Source organism: Argiope bruennichi, chromosome 9, assembly GCF_947563725.1.
Source record: "Argiope bruennichi chromosome 9, qqArgBrue1.1, whole genome shotgun sequence".
Lineage (NCBI taxonomy): Eukaryota > Metazoa > Arthropoda > Arachnida > Araneae > Araneidae > Argiope > Argiope bruennichi.
In genome coordinates this window covers 126,553,021-126,570,360 of record NC_079159.1, presented here as the reverse complement: position 1 = coordinate 126,570,360, position 17,340 = coordinate 126,553,021, and the positions used below count along the sequence as shown (strand labels likewise).

Below are 17,340 nucleotides of genomic sequence, written 5' to 3'. Positions count from 1 at the left end.
AAGGGGCGCCATGCTCAATTTTGCTCTCATTTTTGTTATTTACGTAAGCTATGAAAAATGTTGCAAAAAAATGAAACGGAGAAAATTGTAAATTATAAAAATGTTACCAACAACCCAGTATATCAAAGAAAATGTCAACTCCCACGCAGTATCTTACGTTTTCGATTTCCATCAAATGACGAAGGACGGAATTTTGATCGGAATATTTGGATTCACCGACTTACTACATCCAGATGTAACAACTTATTTCGAGCTGCCAAATAGCATGATCATAGCAGAATAATATTTAATTCCAAAAAATGATTTAAAAAATTCTAAATAGGGGATATTAGTTAGAAAATATACTTACATATACACTGTTCATAACGTACTACCAATCTATTTAAGTAGTAGGTTTAGGATGAAACTGGTGAAATTTATGTCACGTATAAAGGCTTTGACACATATTGAATTTAATTAATTTCTTAATTTAAAAAAAAAATTAATTTTTGAAAATAGCTCTAATTTTGGGCAAGAAATCGGATAACTGAAGTTGGACGGGGGAGTGTCTCCATAAGCTGGCGTGTCACAGGATAAAAACAAAGTCCTTCTGTTGATTTATGAAATGAAGATGCATAGGAAGAAATCATTCACTGAGTTCGCATGAGTCAGTGCGTGCTGACTAAAACGTGAATTTTTCAAAAAAAGGTCCGCTGAAGTGGGCGAGGGCACTCTTCCGGGCGAAAGACACTTGACCCAGGGCCACCGCTCGTGTTTCTTCCACTAATGAATGAATGAATGAAAGGCGAGAGCGTGCGTTTTCCTAGCTTTCTCTCTCACACTACGGAATCGATTCTACCTTTTTTTTTTTTTCCCCCTATTTTAAACAACTTGTGAAACATGCATCGTTTTCCCTCTCAAACAGATACTGCGTCAGGCGGCAAGCCGGCTTCCCTTCATTTGGATTGTCTCAAGCAATGGCGCCCAAAAAGAATATATTTTACTCCTCCCCCGGTCGTTCATAGAAGGTCGGGGTGAAGTCTCATTTGTTCTCAGTTCAGATTTTAAAACATAACATATGTTACACTATGCACTATGTTTTGTCCATGGCGCCCCTTGGCATATAGTTCAATTCAGAGATTTACCGATGGGGGTGGGAGAAGCACAATTTCGCTTATTTACAAGAACTCATAATAATTCATTTGACATTTAATTAAATTCAATTAAGTATTAATAAGTCCAGTAAGATTCTTTATCCTCTTAATTTTCTTTTTTATTCACAAACGAAACCTATTTTTCTCTCATTGTTAAACATTTTCCAGGATTTTGTTTTAAAAAAAAAACTGATCTTTTTTTTTTTTTTTTTTTTTTTTGCTGAAGATTGTCAATATTTGAGTCTATTTTTTATGAAACTTTTCAGATTTAATTCTAAATTCAGACTAATTCAAAAAAAAATGTGGTTATATTTCATTCTAGATTTTAGTTTATAGATGGAATCACAGGTTGTAGCAATCAAAGCCGAAATTTGTTATCGCATTATTATGGAAATATTTAATTCGACATTAGTAAATAAGTAAGTAAGTAAGTTTAGTTTTCCTACTGTGGTTCGAATTTAGCAAAATTCTTAGTTGCATTTTTTAACACTTATAAAAATTTCAGTTACGAAAAAAAAATAATAAATGAATGAATAGAACCTGAGAAGTATCGCAATGAAGTAAGCTTAATAAATAATTAAGTATAATACCAGCGATAGATGATCGAAATAATCGATGAAAATAAAAGTTTTAATTTTTTGTATATCATGATGATATCTTAGCCTAAAAACAAAGAACAAGCGACAAAAATTGCTTCCTCGATATTCACTTGCCCTTCCTCGATATTCACTTGTCACCTTGTTGGCTATTCTGCCAAATATATCTCAAATTGCAAGATGAACGGATGAAATTTGCAACAGATGCCTGCAAATCTGTGGACTTAACTTCATCAATATCCATCGCATTGAGTTTATAATCGGCCGATCGAAAATTATCAACAAAATGCATGATGAAAGTGCATGCAGAATTAACTTTAAATAACACTTAACTTTAAGATAATTTCTCACCAACGGAGGGGGAGGGGAAGCGGTAACTGAAAGGTAAGCAATTGCCCTTCCTGGCACCGTATGTTATATGCCCCCCTTACACGTGTGCCGCCTCTGCTTCATTTCTCTTTTACTTCGTATCCAAGAAAGTAAAAGCAGCATCTACTATATCAAGAAATAGAACATTCTCAGGGTGTTAGAAATTTTGCCTTCTTAAGCCTCACCCTCCAAGGAAATACCTCCCGGGGAGCCTTTCTTTTTCTTTCGCTCCGCGAAGCAGGCTCACCCTTCCTCGATGACGAAACGCACAGTTATTTCTGTTAAAACTAAAACGCATTTTGTCATCGTGTTACAACCACAAAGAATTTTGAGACAATCGTTTTACTTTACCTTATGCAAAATATACAGTATCTTTTTTTTTCTGTCTCTCTCTTTGACAAACTCGTCTTTTTTAATTTTTCAAAATAAGTCATTAAGGGAGGGAAAAAATTTTTTTTTATTCGATTGATACTTTTTCGTATACGATGTATGTATTGAAAAGTTTCCAAAAAAATAATTTTGATGATTTCAGTGAAAAATATATTTTAGAAATTATGTCTGTATGTGAATTCAAAAACGTAGTAAGCCCAATGGATGAAATTTGACAATATTATTTTCACCATAATTGAAAATGTCTGCCAAATTTTAGATGAAATCCATCTAATGACTGTATGTCAAACTGAATGTATGTGAGAACGATAATTAAAAAGAGGTAAACAGTTAAATGAATAAATATATATATTATAAGAATTTTAAATTGATATTAAATTTTCTGCCAACTCCATCAAATAATCTGCCTATATGTAAACGCGGTAAATGGAACACGCACGAAATTAGATAAATAAAATTTACTATGCAATTTCTACGCTTGAATTTTAGATTTGGTTAGGAAGGGAGGCGTCCAAAGTTCATATTTGGATATTTTCAATATACAGTCAAACGTTGCTTAACGCGTATCTCACATAACAAATGATTCGCAAAGTAGGAGAAAAAAAATGTAAAAAATGTGACTGGTTTAATGAACGGTGCTTCGCGGAACGAAAGGCAAAGAGACAGCATGACATCATATGCTAGATTGGCTTGCACATCAGTCTATAATGAGCGCTTGTTTGAAGAAAATCTTTATATCTACCCATGGAAGAAGTTTTGGCTGCATAGCATCGTCGAACATGATCTCGAGGGGCTTGAGCAAGTGTCTGTAGAACCTTAATCCACGAGACTTTGTCTCTGGGCTGGATTATGGAACTAGACGTGGATAGAAACGACGTTGATGAACTAGTGGAAGAACAAAACCAGAGCTACAGAAGGGCTTATGGAATTGCTTTCTATGTCACAGCAAAAAGCTACGGAAGAGATTTGGTAGGAGAGGAAGAAATAATAGATTCAAGCAAACAACAATCTGCCAGTAAAATAAAAGAAATGATGAAAGTGTAGGAAAATGTTGAATAATAATTTGAGAAACATCGTCTTTAGAAGGTAATAGCTATGGGTGCTGCAAATTCATTTAACTGTATTACTGTGTCTCATTTTCACCAAATTTTGAAGTGTAGTCATATACAAATGTCTTTTAGACAATATTTCCTGCAAAAAAAGCACACATTATAAATAAATAAAAAATCAAATTATTTTAAATCTGTTCGAATATTTTTTTTTCTGGGATGGTTTTTATTACGAGTAAAATTAAGGAAAGAATTGTGCTTGCCGAGAGAAGTTCCACCATAGTCTTTGGTGATTTTTTTTATAGTGAATCCCTGGTTTGTGGTTAATACACAAGTAAGGAAAATCGAATTTTAATTTTGTACCTCTTTTACTCGATCAATTGAAATGAAAATTTAACATAGAATTATAACTGTAATCACAAAATCATACATCGAAATTCATTTATTTAAGTCAATACATTTTTGAGTTTACTCAAATGGGAAAATGCGGTTAACCCAATTTTCGATTTGTTATAAAATTCGATAGGTGTTCTACACTATAGATGTTGAATCTGTAGTGTAGAACACAAATGAGACACAGTAGACACTAGTGTAGCACTGAATTTTACCTATCCAGCTATCTTCATTTTATAGTGATTGTGCTGACTCATTTTCGAACAGAAGGACAGACAGTTTTCCTTTTAACGGATTTTGCTTAAAATTCGATAGAAATCTACAAATTTGGTTTTTAGCCCGGATACAAAACATTGTCCGTCCAGCTGAAAGCGTTTTTAAATTATCTGTCACAGACTAACAGACAGATATTTTCCAAAAATGTGGTTTTCGAACTCAAGGTGGTCTAAAATGTGGAGATTCGTCAAAGTTCGAATTTTTTGACAATTGTAAAATATTTTTTCTATAACTACACTAAAAAGTAAATAATAAAAATGAAAATTTTATTTAAAAATCAATAAAATAGTCCTGAAAATTTTACATTTCGTATTAACGGAATATATTTGAGATATTTTATGTGAGAATTATGTGTGATATAACATGAAGTTAGTTGTTCAAGGATACAAAAAGGTTTATGTCATTACAAAATTAAATGAAGTTAAAAATTATAATTAAAAATTCTTTGAGTGTACTTTAAAAATTCCCTTGAGTATTGTGAAGTTAGTAATACTCGGGTTGTAAGTAATTTAAATCTTGCCGACTATAAATCATTTGATTCATGAGAAAGAAGAGGAAATTAATGAATTTTGTTTGATATAAATAAAGATGACTTAAAGAATTATTTTTATCTTGCTCTTTTGAAGGACCAACAAGAAATCATGACACCTAAGAAACACAACACTGGCGATGCTCTTTAATTTAATCCAACTGTTTCTTGGTTTAATACATTCAATTATTTCCAATCAAGTCGTGCATACTTGAATTTTTCCCAGTGATACGGGCGGCGGATAATGGTCTAAACATTACCAGTGATGGTCAAAGTACAGAGCTAGATTTAGCGGAATCTATGCCAAACAGTTTCATATACGGATATACACTGAAGAGACAGAAAAACTGGTATAGCAGCTCGTATGTAAATAATGGAGGTGTTCAACCAATCAGGTCAGCGCGATGGGGTCGACAGTGCGTATGTAAGACAACAGGTGTCTGAGGAGGCTATTACATCGATTCTTGATGTTACAATGGCAGGTTATCAAGATTTAAGTGATTTTCAACGGAGACTAATCGTCAGCGCCCGAGAGATGGGCACAGCATTTCCGATGAAATTTGGAATTTCGCGCATAGCCATTTCAAGGGTGTATCGCGAATATCAGGTTTCCCGTAAAACTTCAAATGTCCGGCAGCGGTAAGGCCAAAAAAAGACCTTGACAGAACGGGATCATCGACGGCTGAAGGGAACCGTTACACGAGATAGAATTTTCAACACTTCCTCAGACTGCTGCGGATTTGAATGCAGGCCCATCAACAAGTGTCAGCCTAAGCGCTGTGCAACGTACCCTAATTGATATGGGCTTTCGCAGCCGCAGACCATCTCGTACCATTGTTGACTCAGCGGCACAAAACTGCGCCTTACCTGGGCTTCCCAACACCGTCATTGGGCTCTTAATGATTGGGAAAACGTTGACTCATTTGATGAGTCACGTTTCCAATTGCATTATGTGGATGGCCTTGTACAGGTGTGATTTAAACCCCATGAATCCACGGATCCCTCATACCTGCAAGGAACTATTCAATCTGATGAAGGCTATGTGATGATATATGGGGCGTGTGCAGTTGGCATGAAATGGGACCTTTGTTATGTCTAGACTCAACCATGGCAGAACAGCGATACGTTAACATCCTTTCTGACCACCAGCATCCATTCATGTCATGTGTGTATTCCGACGGACGTGGACAATTCCAGATGGATAATGCGCCACACCACAGCACTTCAGTAGCTACCGAGTGGCTTGAAGAGCACTCTTCTGAATTTCGTTCCCACTCTCGGCCACCTAATTCCCCTGACATGAAAATTATAGAGCATATCTGGGATGCTTTGCAACGTGCTGCCCTTAGGAGATCTCCACCACCTCGTACTCCCATGGCTTTGTGGCCCTGCAGGAATCGTGGTGTGAACTGTCTACAGAATATCTTAACAAATTAGTTGAATCCATGCCATGATATGTTGCGCACTTCTGCGTGCTCGCGGAGGCTGTACATGATATTAGATTGGTGTACCAATTTTTCTGTCACTTCAGTGTAATATGAACTGAAATCGACAAAAGTGTAAGAGAAACTGAATGACAAGCAGATTATACACATTATTGTGAACCCAAGAAGAAGGAATCGTAGCAGATGAAATTTAAATGTAGCAAAAGCATGTGCTTAAAGTTTAAATGTAGCATTAATTATTTATAAAATCTGTCGAATTTGAAAAAAAAATCAGTAATTATGTAGTACTTATAAATCTACATATAATTCCTAATGATTTTTTTTAATAACATCACAGAATCCAATGTGATAATCGAAGATTCTTAAACCCTTAATATTCGTGTGGGCTTTTCTTGCCATACAGCAGATTAATACAACTCGTTTTAAAAATCTTACAGGTTGTATTAATTTTGGTTTGGTATTTCCGTTAGAATTACATTGATATGCTGTGGTCAACGTATCAGATTAAAAACAGCCTTCTGTGTGAATAGATGCAGAATATGTAGAATTAATTTTACGGATTCTCAGATATCTTTGCGTATTGCACATTAAAAAAAATTACAACCTTGTAGATGCTTGAAAAGAACATTTTTAATGGTAATATATTTCATATATAGCAAGCAAGTTATGCAAATTTTTTCATGTGATAAGAAAAAAAAATTATTTCTAACAGTTTCATTCAACCACACTTGTTTCATGCGTGTGAAGATTTTGTCCTTCCACTTCCTCATGAACAAGCATGATAAATTACGAACTTGAAGATCGCTCACAACTAATACCTGTGGCCTCAAAAATGTGCAATAAAACTTCTATGAAGCATTCCGTTCCTTAATTAAAAAAAAATTCTAAGAAAAAATAATTATTAAAAACGAAGGATAATTTTGAATACGAGTAACGAGCAATCCTTCTCACTTATGAAAAGAAATTACACCTTTCAGATACAGACTGGAATATCAGTTAAGTGCCAAACAAACAAATAAGATAAAAAAGAAGGCCTATTTTCAGTCTTGTTAAAGTACAAAAATGAGCAATGCTTTACGAAGCAGTAAACATTGAAAGAAATATTTGGTCATCCCTTAACAGATCGTTTCTGTGAACATTCTTGCAGTGAGTGTGAAAGTCGTTGGGCCCTTCCCAATATTTTCGCTGCTAGCATTTACAATGTTTATCTTTTTCAAATCTCGTTTACTGTCGTTCATCTTGGATCAATTTTGGAAAGAATTGCTGAAAATGGGATTTTCCTCCTTGAATGAAATTCGGTAACAGAGAGGATATGCCAAGCTTCAATGGGAAAGCATTAACTTTACGCAGCCCTTTTTCTTTATTTTCTCGTATACGAAGTATAGAGAAAGCATTGCAATCATCAAAAAATTTCGAAGAGATTTTAACAAATCACGTTTTATATTGGACTCCAAAAAACACATTTTTGACATTATATCTACCTGTGACGAAAAATAAATCAAAAACGATTTGAGTTAGACGGATGAAAGTTGATATACAGACTTTACATCAAATGTGTAGATTTATATTAAATTCTGAGCAAAATCCATTCTGAGAAAGTCTGACTGTCCAGCATGTTCGAATATAAGTTAACACGATGACGACAAAATGAAGAGAGCTGGATGGATAAAATTCGGTACACAGATTTCACATCTATATAGTGTACATATCCATCAAATTTTGAGTCAAATTCAACAAGGGATCTGCGGGTCTGTGCTTTCGGAAGCATGCAAATGCGATAGCTCAAAATTGCAAAGACTTAAATAGATCGAATTTGGTATGCGACTACAATTGCAGTTCGGTGCAGGTTTCAGTCGGTTGTGAAAAAAATGCATCTAAAACACAAATTCGATTTTTGAGTACTATAAGCCGCAAGCCAGAAATCAATCCTCCAAAAACATCTTCAGGGATCATAACATAGATTGCGTTAAATATATGTCATGCGTTGAGGAGGAAAACAACTTTATTAGAGAGTATGCGAGAATGGTTGGGGGGGGCACTCTCGCTGGTGGTTATACTGTGTTTTCGAAATAAACGAATTTCTATAAAAATATAATAATTTGCTAAGAATTGAAGCTGGATGGTGAAGAAGAGAGATGGGAGAGTGTGCTACTGAGTAACGCTACTCAACACGGTGCAAAAGGCATAGGTTAAAAAGCACTCGACATTAGGAATTGAAAATGAATTTTTAAATCCCAACTTTTAAGTAACAAAGATGTGATTTCTTCCATAACTTCTAAGTGCTCTCAGCTATTGAAATACTTTCAATACAAAATGTTTTTTTCTTTATAACGAGGCTGTAATTCGCTTAATTAGTATTATACTTATACTTTGTACCATAAGACGGTTATAAAGGAATTAAAATTTCATCCTTTGGACTTTTTCACCATCCCCTTGAACTGGATGACCCGTTTACGAACTCGTCCGAGATATCGACTCTCTTTACAACATATTCCTTAATGATTCGAATGCTTTCAAAATTATTCTACTATTTATTGGTTAACAAAGTAGTATTGCAAAACGTCATATGCAGAATGTTTCAAAGCTCGGTTAATTTAGGAGATGATAAAACACAACTGAAAGAGCACAAATCTACTCATTATGCATTTTCAGAACAAAACTTTCCATTTTAGTCCTATTCTCTTTTTCCAGATATCTGTCCCATGTTGTCTTGATTGCATAATAATTAGGAGTCGTTTTGATTGGATTTCCAAGGTGAGTGATGTGTTATAAGTAGGGGAGAAAGGAGGAATCGTCCCGAGTGCATAAATGGAGGAGGTGAAATTTTTTTTCTCCTTTAATCACCGAAAATCTAAGGTTCTTATTTTTAAACCCATTTTCTATATCTGGAAACTTTCCGTATAAAAGTCGTTCATTCTGATGAGGCAGTAATTTTTTTAAAAAAAATGTCTTCTCTTTATTCCGTTGTTCTGTTATTTCAATAGTATTGTATGTTGCTTCTTTAAAGCTTTTATAGTAAGTGAAGGCTTGTGGAGAAAACTGAAAACTTCATTCACTCACTCTTTCCACCACTCCGCCTATTTACGAACTCGATCGAGATTGACATCTTGCCTATGACATATTACTCGCCATTTCAAATCAAAGCAAAATTACACTATTTATCGTGTTCATAAGATAACATGCGATGGATTACTGGAAAATCGCTTCACATGCTGTGTTCCCAAGCGTGCATTGCATGTGGTTTGATCTTGTCTATTTGTTATCTAAATACTTCTACTCTACTCTCCAAAATTTCTATAAATTTATTTTCTTTTTAAGTTTTAGAATAAAAACTGTTCCTTTTCAAAGAAGTACAGTTTTATCTTTTTATTTATTTATTTATTGCAGACATTTGTCGTAAGGTATAAGAATGGAGAACATACTGTTCCAGTAACCGTCGTCTTGGATTATAAAAAACAAGTATGTATTGATACATTTTTAAATATAATTTTTTTTTCGTATTGTAGCCTCTTATGTAGAGTATTTCCCCTGAAGAAAATGTAATTTGAGATAAACGGAAATTCTTTTTTCTATACAGTTAATGCACATTATGATCTTTGAATTTTAATTCATCACTCGCATATAAGCATCAGAATAATTTTCTTTATCCATATTATTTCATCAACAAATGCAGAAATGTATATTTTAGATTTAAAAATTTTAATAATCTTTGCAAAACCGAAAGGAACATACAAATCAGAGCGACGAAGTTAATGAAATTAGATATCGAACCAAAGGAAAACAAAAGGAAAATAATCCAGAGTAAAGACGAAATAAAGTGCGAAGCTTGCCAGGTAAAAATTAAAGAAGTAAAGAAGTGAAAATAAAAACGCTAAAAATGCATACAATGCTACGATTGCATGGAAATATTCAAAAATCATTATCAAATGGTGGTATCGAAAATAAGGCAAAATTACATTTAAAATGCATTAATGTTTCATGTTGAAATCGTCAATAATTCTTTTTAGATCAGATTGTTGAATTCTACCTTAGGTAATATGTTGAAGTCTGCCTATTTTTATCGTTTACTTTGATACTGTTTTTGTCAATGTCTTTGCTGATATTAAATGACTATGAATATGCAATTATTAATATTGATCATTTTATTTTACACTGTATTATTAAGTTCATATGGATAACAGTTTTTAGCTTTAACATGCCAAAATTTTCTTTTTCTAATTTTGCTTTAATCTGGTATAATATCTAGAATGTATTGTTATTTGTACTGAATTTCATAAATAGCAAAAGGAAAAGAAATAGATGTATCACTTGGTGATACTAATAAATCTATAAAAAATATCTAGATTTATTTTTTAAAATACCACTGGATTAAAAGAACAGCAAAAAAGTCATTGCATTCGTCAAAAATAATGAAACTGATACATTGTAAACTTATTTTCTCTCACAAGATTTCATTTGACAAATTGCAAGAAGTTTTAATGTAATATTTCTATGACTTAAAAAGTTAATTTTAGGTAATAAAAAGACCTTACTAATTATTTCATCCACAGTAATTTTTATTTTAAATGGAGAGGGAGGGAAGGCACAATTGCTCTTCTCTGCAGGTAAACTTATTTCTGTATATCTTTAAAAATTGGCATCTTGAATTTTACATCGAAATGCCATGATTTCAATATGTTGAAGCTTAGATATTTCAATTCCATTAGCAAAACTATTTCTTTAGGTGAATTCAAATGAATCAAATCAATAACTATCAAGACTCAGAAATTTTCTAGACTAATTGACATCCAAAAGGAATTAAATGATTTAATGTCAATAGATATATGTTCTGGAATTCTAATACCGCTTGCAAACTTTAAACAAGCACTATTATAAATCACCTTAAAAGAATTCATAAAACATGCCACAATGAAAATTCTGCTAAAAATCAAATGAAGAACATAGAAATTACTTTATTACTACTAAAATTCTTGCTTTATTCTATGAACTTTTAGATAACGCCTATAAATAAAATGATTCTTTATTAGAGCTATTATATTTATAACATCGCAAACCACTAACAAACCACTTGTACAACACTTCAAAGTCCACTTTCCTTCTCAGATAAATAATCTTATAGTTTGTAAGCACTGAATAATTCTATTAATATACTGCCTAGAAATATGACGTTTGAATTCCGCAAGTAGACCAGCATTGCGCTTCCATACGACCTAAATCATTAATTTTTCAGAATATTCTTTTGGAAGCCCTAATATTAAGCACGCAGTTGTAAACGAAGAATTTTATTTACTTGTTTGGCATTCCATTATTTCTCTGAGAATTATAAAAATGCAATTTCTCAAATATCGATTCGCTTCTTTTTAAATTTGGGAACACAAATGTCAATCAATTAAAATGAATAACAATATGTGCGATTAGCAAATTTCTTCCAAATCATATTGATTATTAGATGAATATTTACATATTGTTACAATCTTTAATGTTGCTTCCCAGCATGGTTAGTTCAACCAATGGAAAGACAGTGAGTTCTGTGGGATGCTCATCGGATATCGAATCAGTGATCTCAGGGTTTGGCGACCATTTGGAGACTTGATGACGAATTTGGCGACAAAATAGATAATACTGGAATCCTCCAGAATTTTAACAATTGAGCCAATAGAAACCGAATTACACTTGATTGGTCCAGAACCTTCTCTGCCTGCCTCCGAGAATTATAAAAGGAAGGTATTCTCAAGTCGTGAAACGAGTTGTAATCGTGGAAAGAGTCAACGGCGAATAGTTGGATCAGCTTGGCGGAGAGAAAGCATTATCTGGATCTCAAGCGATTGTTGTATTGAGCCGTGTGCCGAGTCCTGCTGTTTATTGTAGAAGTAGTATCGAGTCTTGTGGGAGTAGCCAGAAGGGCAGTAGTGAATAGGTAATTGGATACAGCTAAAGTGAGGTGACAGGGATGAATTGCAGACGCTTGGAGAGACCGCAGAGTGAAGCTACGTAGATTCCCTTCTCCTGCTGAATTCTATCTGGCTGCTTTGTGTGCTATGGTTGTTATTACTACCGATTACTACTCGTGGGCTACTGTTTGTTGCAATGTGTTGCTTGTGCTCGTGTCGGCAGTATATTTGTTGTCTTTGTATTTGCGTCAATAAAAGTCGTCGTCCGTTACTAAAGGACTGTTTATTTCATCGACCAACAAATCCGAAAAGAACCTCGGAATTTCCATAACAATATGGCATTTTTCTGTATTGAAATTAATTTGTACTTCTGAAGTAAAAGTTTTCATCTAAATTTCTGAATAGTTCTTCCCAATTTAAAAATAAGTATATCTCTTCACATTTTGTTAATAGAAAGGTGAAGTTTCTTGTGTGTAGAGATGAAGTCAACGAAAATAATTTTTCGATCTACTAATTGAGACTTTTTCTTTATAGAATAGGCATAAAAATTAAACATTTTTAACTCTTTACTATCAGCACACACAAAAACCAAAATGTTTTCATACAATTGTCCACATATTTTGCAAAACTTTGCAATTGGAATTCATGTTTAGGTGCAATCTTTTGGGAAATACGAAGTTCCTTCTTTCTGGAGATGCTCCGTTTGATTCTGTGCCCGGTTACGTGCGAGCCGATTTCTACAGAAGTTTAATTCAAAAACCCTGATAATTTCTCAATCCATAATTTTCCCTGTTACTGATCATGGCCTCATTCCTTTTACACGGCCTATTTTTCCATATTTATACTATTAAATTCACCAAATCGCTCCATAAAAAATTTAGTGATTTAGATTATTTTATATTTTATTTTCTCGTATATGAAGTATAGAGAAAGTATTGTAATATTTAAAAAAATTGTACTCGAGACTTCAATGAAATTTCACGTTTTAAACCTCCTGAATTTCGAAAAATACCTTTATGGCAATATGTGTGTCTACATATCTGGATGTGACAAAGATAACTCAAAATGCTTTGAGCTAGAAATTCGGTATTTCGTCTTTACACCAAATTTGTAGATATTTATCAAACTTTCTTCCGTTCAGAGGAAATTTGTCTCACTGGCTGTCCGAATGTAAGTTAACACGATAATTACAAAAGGAATATAGCTAGATGGATAAAACTTGGAACACAGATTTAAATCTATAGTGTAGATACTTATCAAATTTTTAGCCAAATCCAACTAGAAGTAGAACGTCCGTCGGTCTGTATTTTCAGAAACATGTAAACATGATATGACTTAAACATATGAAATTTGGTGTGAGATTTGTTGACTACAATTGTAGTTTTGTGAAATTGTTTCAATCGGCTGGGGAGAACGCATCTAAAATGCAAATTCTATTTCCGGATATTTTCAACCGCATGCCAGGGATTAATCGCCAAAATATCGCTTAGAATCACGCGGTTCATTCAGTAAAAACGCTAAATTCGTGCTAAAGGTTAATGTCTCTCAACTATTGCGCGCCAACACCATGCAAGGCGATCTCTGGGATGGTACTTTTATTAGAGAGTATGCCAGAAAGTTTTGAGTAAACCATTGCCGCTGGTTTCATTCTGGTTTAACAAAAAAATTTTTTATCTCGCTCCTCTGGCTCTTGCCCATACGTTAAAATTAAAAATAAATCAGCAAATCTCTTTCTGCTTTTTTTTTTTTTTTTGGTGAGTGAGCTGACAGATAATGGAAAATTGTTTACAAATTTCTTGAAACTTGAAAAATGATTGGGTTCATCTTTCTGGGGAGCCTCGTTGGTGCCTTTGACTTTTGAATATTTGTTTTATAAACGACAGGTGTTTTCTGTAATATTTGTTTTATAAACGACAGGTGTTTTCTGTAATATTTGTGATTTCGAATATTTTGTTACTGATTGAATTATATTATGTATTGTTTGAAAATAATAATTTTTATTAATATAAGATTATATATACATTATTCGCTAGTCCCAGAAGAGCTGGATGTGAACCCGTCGGCCATTTAAAAGATACGCACCTTTTGCGAGAGATGTGGTTGACTTGAGTTGTCAACTTAGGAATGAATACATATTTGCAATCTCATAAGCAATTTTTAATAATTTAGGTCATCTATTTACCAAATTTTGAGATCAAAGCGTGACCATCTTTCAATTATTAATTTTCAAGGTAAAGTAGGGTATTCGGAAATATGCATTGTTTTTTTTAAAACTCTGCTATATTTTTAAAATTATTTAAGACGTATCTATAAAGTTCTTAAATGATTTTTAACAGATTTTTTTAAATGATTTTTTTCTAATGTAAACATAATTTTAATATAACTATCTTCAACAACACAATTATCTTCATCTGGATGTTTTTAAAATAATTTAAAGGATATTTATTGAAATTTATGTTTAAAATTAAATTAGAATTACCATCTGAATCGATGCATGCTTTGGATTAGATATTAACAATATTTAGATATAGTAATATCTAAAGTTTTCATTATTGAAATTAGAAAATAAGTAATTATTGATTTTCTAAGTTACTTGATGCCGCCAAATACCAATGAATAATTATATATTTCTTTTGATCTATTTCAGACTGAATACGTTATAAATATGAGTCCGAGAGCAGCGACAAAAACAGTGACTTTGTATGATTTTAAACAAGTAAGTAATTCGAGTTTTGCTTCCCATCCACCCCCCTCCCCCTTTTTTTGTTGTAGAGATATGATCTAATATTGTAATAATTTATTTCAAATTTCATTCTCCTGATTATAATTCAAAATAATTACAAAAAATTTGAAAGATACTTTCTTACCAATGTAAAGAAAAACATGTTTTCTTTTTAAAAAATCCTAAATGTTGAAATAAAATCACCAAAGCGTGGAAGGGTCATAAAGATAATTAGAATTTTAATCGCATTTCTAATAGATTTTAAATTTTAACGATTCCTTTGGAATATTTTGTTTTTTATTATTCATTCTAATTCAGTTCTTTATAGCATGATATTCATAGTCATATGCTTTTACGATTAAGTTTTGGCCCAAGGAATTAAATTTCCACACTTCAGAAACATCCAATTATTTTTTCAAAAAAGAAATAATTGTATTACTTGAAGGTATTTCACTTCAAATACTGAATCTGACAAAATTCAACCAAGTACTGTCTCTGTGGCTACCAGGCAACAAATCAAAATCTTACAGTTGGCCTGCATAAGATTCCCTAATAATCAGCCCTAAGGAATATTTGAAGAACTTGCGGCTCATTCCCCACATCTGATTAAGTTATTTTCCTTTCTCGAAAGTCTTTCATTATGAACCTGGACTAGCAGATGCAATATTATTTCACATACAGAACTAGTCATTAATTTCTATGTTACACTGTTTTTTTTATTTACTACGCTTATTCTATAAAAGTGTGTTCCTATTTAACAGATTCAATGCTACGTACTTTTTTTTATTGGAATAGTTCCATTTCTTCCTTCACATTCTTTAAAACATTTTTTGGACTCTGAATATAGGACTGGTTTCATTCTTTGCTACCTTATATTTTATGTTCAAGGTCCGAAGGAATAGAAAGTATTGTCGCTCACACTGACTTCAGAACACGGGGAGTTTCTTTATCTTAAATTTTATCTAATTCCCTTCGAACATCTAGTGTCTCGCACACTAGTGGAGTGTATTTTTTAGTACAGGCTACACATTTCAAGAAGATTTTGTACTTACTAACTGCAGATATTGTGGTACCAAACATAAATAAAACTGTTTGTTTCTTAAAATATTCTGTCTCAGAACCAAATTCATATTATGAACAAACAAAAAAAAATCTAAACTTGAATGCTTTTCAAAGAAAAACCTTAAACATTCCAACACTTTCCTTTCTGCTCTTCAATCATCTGCATTCCCTAAACATATCGCATGGATGAGATAAGGTAGAGAGAAAGGCGGTGAATTACTATCGACGGTCATGACAATTCTCAGGAGTTACCTTGAATTGACTTAAAAGAAATTATTTTCCAAAGTATAGAGCATGTGGTAGATTCAAAATTTGTTACAAGAATTTCGGTAATAGTTAAAACTGGAGTAAAGAGAGAGAGAGAGAGAAAGCTTCAATAAATAAAATTTAAAAGATGTGAAAAGTAAACTTTAAACAAATTTGCTGGCATGTAAAACGACCCTAAAGCCGCGTTTCGACGACCTGTGCGCTCCTTCAGACCGACACATTTTTCCCTCGTTCCCCTGTCTTGTGGTTTTCCGGGTTCTTTGATGTCCGTTCATTGTACCGACAATTTGCGGAAGCTCCCGATCGCGTGCCCAAGGGGGGGGTCCGACAATGGGTCAGTTGGAAGATTTACGACCATATCCGTAAAGACCACAGGCCGTCGGAACGTGGCTTAAGAATAATGATCTAAGACTTAAATTTTGCTCATCTTTTATTTGAATACTTTCGAGTTGTCGACACCTGTAAATCAAATGAAGATACGAAATTAGATTACCTCGAAAATATCTTCCCATAAATCTCAAGGCCCCTCAGAGTTGCAGGCCTTACGAGTTTATCTGTTTGATAATCCGGTTTTTCTGATAGCTCATTAACTGGGAAACTGTTTCGAGCATAAACTCTACCTTTGGGCAGGCACCCGCTCAACATCAGCTTCTTTCCTATCCAAACTGAACTCATTTTCTCATCGTATTTCAAAGATCATTCTCGAAAGGGATGGGAAAGAATTATGGTTCTGGTAGTGGTGCTGTTTATGCTCAGATAAAGCGATGATGAAAGTTTTTTAAAAAAATGTCTCAAATGTTGTATGGAATAGCTGGCAATAAATTTTGCTCCAATTTATTTATTTATTTCGTATTAGTGTATTTCAGCTCAGTCCTTGGAAGCAGTCGCTTTATTCTTCGATATATATAAGGGTTTCAACATGTGTATCGAATTTTTATGTCAATCAGTCGACAAAAAGGCGTCCAAAATACATAGGATAGAGTCAATAAAAAAGCTAAATGGGTGCCAAAGATATATGTTTCATAACTATCCTTTATCAAGTTCATGCGAGATATTCGTGGCTTTACAGTATTTTGTTTGTACAATAAAACATTTTGTACATTTGTACAATACAGCATTTCGTAATTTTGAGTAAACTGTTTATGAATTATAATCGGTTGAAAATTTGAATTCCTACCATTCAATTCCGGTTCCAGTTTTTTAAATACACTTATAGAT

The 17,340-nt window shown here is 33.3% G+C and overlaps 1 protein-coding gene across 1 annotated transcript in view; it reads left to right on the top strand.

Moving 5' to 3' along the window:
• The window catches only part of LOC129984787 (uncharacterized), a 94,609-nt gene that overhangs the window by 50,974 nt on the left and 26,295 nt on the right, over positions 1-17,340 (top strand). Inside the window, exons 2-3 of the mRNA XM_056094744.1 lie at positions 9,568-9,639; positions 14,719-14,787. Coding sequence (XP_055950719.1) covers positions 9,568-9,639; positions 14,719-14,787 — 141 coding nt within the window. The remainder of the gene's footprint in view (positions 1-9,567; positions 9,640-14,718; positions 14,788-17,340) is intronic.